A 5406-nucleotide genomic window follows, 5' to 3' on the forward strand; every position below is an offset into this window, starting at 1 on the left:
ACCCCATGAATTCCAGCTTTTGGACTGTGAGGATATATATCCGAGTCAGGGAAAGGACCTTAAATAAGAAAGTTGCATCTTATACACACTTTAAGGGGCTTAAGTACATCCTGCACATAATATTCCAGTGATTTAGAACTCCAAATTTTCCTAATTAATAATGCTTTTGTAAATTATTAGTTGTCCCTCATTCTTATGCTGTGGGATTTATGCAATAATTTAGTTATAATTTCTTTCTTAGCCTGTTAAAATCCATCTGAAAAACAGGAACCAACAAAACACTTAAAATCCTTCTTCTGGTCCCCACATTTAGCCTATTTTTCCATCAAATTTACCTAGAAACATCTGCAAAGACAGTTATACAGCCAGAAGTGAGGTTTTTAATTAGCAGGACTTGTGTTTTGTGTTAGCCAAGAGAAATCATTTTGTATCAGGGTACATACTGCTTATGTCTTCCCAATGCCAGTACTAGCAGTCTAGTAAATACTACTTAAATAGCACATTTATTATACCTTTAGCTTCTGTAAGCCTTTCATATAAACCTTTATGTTTTGTTTTTTTTAAAAGCCCTTTCTAGTAAGGAAGACACCAACTTCAAAATGATCCTACAGAATCAGTACAGGTAACAGCTGTTGGGCATTAAAGGCAGCTGCAGAGAAAAAAAAAAAGCTGTGAAGTGAACATGAAATAGCTGAAAAATACCTTCATTAAAACAACTTTCCTTAGAGTAGAAGCAAAGAAATAACTTTCTGACAACATTTTATTTTTTAAGTCTATGGCACAAAAATAGCCAACAACCCCTATATCTTTATGCTTTCAACACAAACAGCATTTCAAAAGCATATGTCTGCCTGCCTCCCCTCATTACTTAATGCTCATGCAGAACATTAAGCAATAAAGTGTTCTAACACTAAGTAAAGAAGAGATTAATTGTGCTAGGTGTTCAGCTTCCTCCACTGGCTCATTAAATGTACTTAAATTATTGAGCATTATTTTAACCCCAAGCACAGAGCTAGTTTGCAAATACCTACCCTGCCTAAATGCTGTGAATGAACTTCACTTACCTTCCTTTACTTTCTCAGGGAAGTTGTTACTCTTACCCCAGAAGTCCTTTTGTGCAAAATGAAAAGCAGATGGTTGCAATTCAGAGGAACAAGAAAATGCATCTTAATGCAGCCCACAGCATTGTAATAGCTACAGCTGATGGGGTAAAGGCTATCTGAATAGGAACATGGGAACCTACCTAGAAGCCAGTGAGATGACATTTTACCAAACTATGCTCCTATCAGGAGAGGTGAGTGGGTTATGCTATCTTTAAATTTGGCTGGAGCGCATCACATATAAATTGCTCTTACAGCAGCAGCATACATAAAAGTTATTTCCCCTAGCAGTGACTGGCCTGCTCTATCTATCCTGATAATACCAATGGCTGATGAATTGATTGCCTCTCTGATTATAGACAATGGCTCAGGTATGTGCAAGGCTGGTTTTGCTGGAGATGATATTCCCCGTGCTGTATTTCCCTCCATTGTGGGGCACCCCAGGCACCAGGGTGTTTTGGTGGGGGTGGGCCAGAAGGATAGCTATGTTGGAAATGAAGCCCAGAGCAAATGGGATATTCTTACCCTGAATTACCCCATTGAGCATGGTATCATCACTAACTGGGATGACATGGAGAAGATTTGGCACCACACCTTCTACAATGAGCTGCGGGTGGCTCCTGAGGAGCACCCAGTGTTGCTCAGCGAAGCCCCCCTCAACCCTAAAGCCAACCAAGAGATGATGACTCAGATCATGTTTGAGACCTTCAGTGTGCCAGCCACATATGTTGCCATTCAAGCTGTGCTATCCCTTTATGCTTCTGGCTGTACTACAGGCACTGTGATAGACTCTGGAGATGGGGTTACCCATTCAGTACCCATCTTTGAGGGCTATGCCATGCCCCATGCTATCCTTCGGATGAACCTTGCTGGCCGGGATTTAACTGACTATCTCATGAAAATCCTGACTGAGAGGGGCTACAGCTTCATCACTACAGCTGAGCAAGAGATTGTGCGTGATATCAAGGAGAAGTTGTGCTATGTTGCCCTGGACTTTGACCAGGAAATGTCCACCACTGCTGCCTCCACTTCACTGGAAAAAAGCTATGAACTACCTGATGGGCAAGTGATTACCCTAGGCAATGAGCGGTTCAGATGCCCTGAGGCCCTCTTCCAGCCATCTTTCCTGGGTGTGGAGTCCTGTGGAATCCATGAGACTAACTTCAACTCTGTTATGAAATGTGATGTGGACATCCAAAAAGACTTGTATGCCAACACTGTGCTGTCTGGGGGCACCACCATGTACCCAGGTATTATTGACAGGATGTACAGGGAGATTGTTACCTTGGCACCAAGAACCATGACAATCAAGATCATCGCCCCTCCAGAACGTAAATATTCTGTCTGGGTTGGTGGCTCTACCCTGGCCTCTCTTTCCACTTTCCAACAGATGTGGATTAGCAAACTGGAGTATGATGAATCTGGGCCATGTGTCGTTCACCGCAAGTGCTTCTAGTGGGACTTTCCAGCAGATTATTACTGGAAAATGAATCTACTGCATAACCATTTAATGCTTCCTTGACAGAGATAGTAGGAGATCTGTAGCCAGACTCCTTACCTTTCCTATTGTGTAGTGACGGTCTTCCTTATCTTTAATGTGGGAACAATCTCCTTTGACAAGATTAGATGGATGATGACAAGGAAATAAGCCTTAATCTCCTAGCATGATAATTGCTCTCACTTTGTACTGGAATATTGGCTTTTGAGGCTGACGGATACCTAGTATCTTGCTTATCTGAGGCTGATGCCATAGACTTCATGAAAAGACAGGCTATGGACCTGGTAAATTTTCCTTCAGGCTGTCTACTGGACAGTGTGAAAAGGAATACTTAAAAATCACTTCCCTTAGTCCCTAAACGCCAATGTAAACTAGGTCTCTGGGAAATTTAATTCCCTTGCAGTCTCACTCATAATAAAAGCTCAACTAGGCTGCTGAGAAGTGTGGGGGGGGTTTAATAAGCATGCTAGCATTTTGGTCAGACTGCAAAGACCAGTTATTTCCCTGTGGCTAGTGTATGTGGAAGCCAATCTCTTTAATGCTACAAGGCTTGTTCCATCTTGATGAGCTAGTAATATAACAAATCGTGAATTTCGTACAGGTTGGGGGGGGGGTTGGTTTGGTTTTGTTTTGGGGTTTTTTTGGTTTCTCCCACAAGCTTTTCTATTCAATGAATGTGGATGATGTTGACTAAATCTCTTACCAACACTTTTTAAATATAGTGCCCTTTCAGGTAGGATTTGCTAATGATGTTAAAGCGTAGCTCTAGTGAAGTACAAAGAGGCATGTGGTATGTGCGTATGTGAGATGGTGAGGAGTTCTGCTATGTTTTTGTTTTATTTATGGTGACTCTCGGTGTTTATTTAAGGACTCCCAGAAAATCGCCACATCATACTGACTTGATCTACTTAACGACTAGTATATCTCCATCATAGAAGCCCCTCTTTAAACAATCAAAGAATCGACATTTATGTTGAGTTCTGCTCTCCCTATTAATGGCAATTTTGGATATAATACAACACAGACTAACTTTTTTTTAATTGCAAGAAACCTAACATGTCCTTTTATCACTGAAATGAAAAATTCTGAATAAGCAGAAAGCATTCTACTCTTTCTGAATATCTAATCTCTAGCCACATTCCCTTTACCTCACTAGCTGGTTCCTGGTCCCTGGTCCCTTTACCCTCAATTCCCCACAAGAGTAAAACTGACAAATGGGAGAAATACACTCCCTAACTCCGTCTTCTGTTCACACAAGTAAGTATGAAAGAAGGCCACCTGCCATGAGTAACCAATGTACTATCCTTATAGTGACCTCAACTACAATTTTTCTTTTACCTGCACATCTAGCTATGCTGAACAGAATACACTTATGGAAAAAGCTATACTATGCAAACAACTATATCCTGATGTATACTCTTTCCATTGCACAATGAATTGGTATAGAGAGAACCAAGCATGTTCAAAAATAGTTTTCCTTTATTGGGGTTTTTTTGTGTGTGTGTGGTTTTTGTTTTGTTTTGGTTTTTTTCCACCCCCACCCCCAAACTAACTGGATATCAGTTCCCGAGTATGAGGGGAGAACATAAAACTAACTCAAGAGCTACCCACTCCCTACATGGAGCATCACTGACTTCTCTGGGGCATGATTAGACCCTACAGAGGTTCACTGCAGAATCTTTTAGAAGCATTAAAAGAGTGAGTGCTAGCTCCTAGGAGTTAATTGCTTCCCCTTTACCTGATCTAAATATCTGATTTCATTAAATAACTTCCTGTCTAAATACTTTACCTGATAGTCATTGTGGACCTTGAACTGTTCTAGAGAGTCCAGTCTTTCTGTCAAAACATCTGACAAAGACCTCAACACTGAAATATTGTGAAAAAACTCTCCAAGAAAATCAGAAGTGAATCTCTTCACCTCTGCACTCTCTCTGTTAAATGGAATAAAATAAATATTGCCACCACTAAATATGAGTGGATAAATGTCCAGATTTGCCCAACACCACCACCAACTCCCTCCCAAAACAGTATTTTGCTCCTGTGTGCGACTCTCTAAATGTCTTTGCTTTTGCAACAGTTAAGCCACATGGGGGGGAAAAACAGAAACCAACAGTTTATCCCTTTCACTCTTCGAAGTGAGACTCATTGGTTTTCCACAGATATACTTTGATCCAGCTTTTGGCTCAGCTAGTGAATAGGGTGGCAAGCACCCTGATGTAATACAGAGGCTCTCTACTTTGGTACTGAGCTGGCATATCTCCATTCAGGGTTGTATTACATGCCAAATTTGTGGTCTGGAGAGAATCTTCCCCTGGGTAAGACTGGAATGGACCTTACAGACTTCTGTGTTTCTCTGGAGAGATCTGAATTTGCTTGCTGAGGCAATCTTCACACACGTCACCTAACCATTTCCCTGCTATTGGAAGGACCTCAGAGATGGGTGGCATTTTAGTCTCTACATGTGGCACACATTAATTTAGTTTCCTAAGCAATTTAAATTCTCTAATGGCATTGAACTGGATATAAGGAATCTGGATGAAACTTTGCTGTGAGATTTAAAGGAAGATGGGCAAGATCATAAACTTCTTCTGGATTTAAATCTTATGAAACTCTGATACTTCTTAAGTTTTGAAAGGGGAGGCCAGATGACTGCCAAAACTTAAAGTAGTGATAAAAAGGAAACTAGGAAAGGGCAGGGGGAGCAGAAATACTAGACTTCTTCATTCTGGCACACTTAATAGTAAATAAGGAAAATAGGGTGGAGTGGGAAAAAATGTTAAAGTCACCGATGTGGGAGAAACATGAAAC

The 5406-nt window shown here is 40.9% G+C and overlaps 1 protein-coding gene across 1 annotated transcript; it reads left to right on the top strand.

The window, feature by feature from the left end:
- Positions 1–1081: 1081 nt before the first annotated feature.
- On the top strand, positions 1082–4553 carry ACTBL2 (actin beta like 2). Its single transcript, XM_006277717.4, has one exon. The coding sequence runs from the start codon at positions 1426–1428 to the stop codon at positions 2554–2556; it is 1131 nt and encodes a 376-aa protein (XP_006277779.1). The 5' UTR covers positions 1082–1425; the 3' UTR covers positions 2557–4553.
- The last annotated feature ends 853 nt before the right edge of the window (positions 4554–5406 follow it).

Source organism: Alligator mississippiensis, chromosome 3 (genome assembly GCF_030867095.1).
Source record: "Alligator mississippiensis isolate rAllMis1 chromosome 3, rAllMis1, whole genome shotgun sequence".
NCBI classification, from domain to species: Eukaryota; Metazoa; Chordata; order Crocodylia; family Alligatoridae; genus Alligator; species Alligator mississippiensis.

What these genes read in the sequence shown, in the direction of transcription:
- ACTBL2 (XM_006277717.4), top strand. Translation starts at nt 1,426, where the DNA reads ATGGCTGATGAATTGATTGCCTCTCTGATTATAGACAATGGCTCAGGT.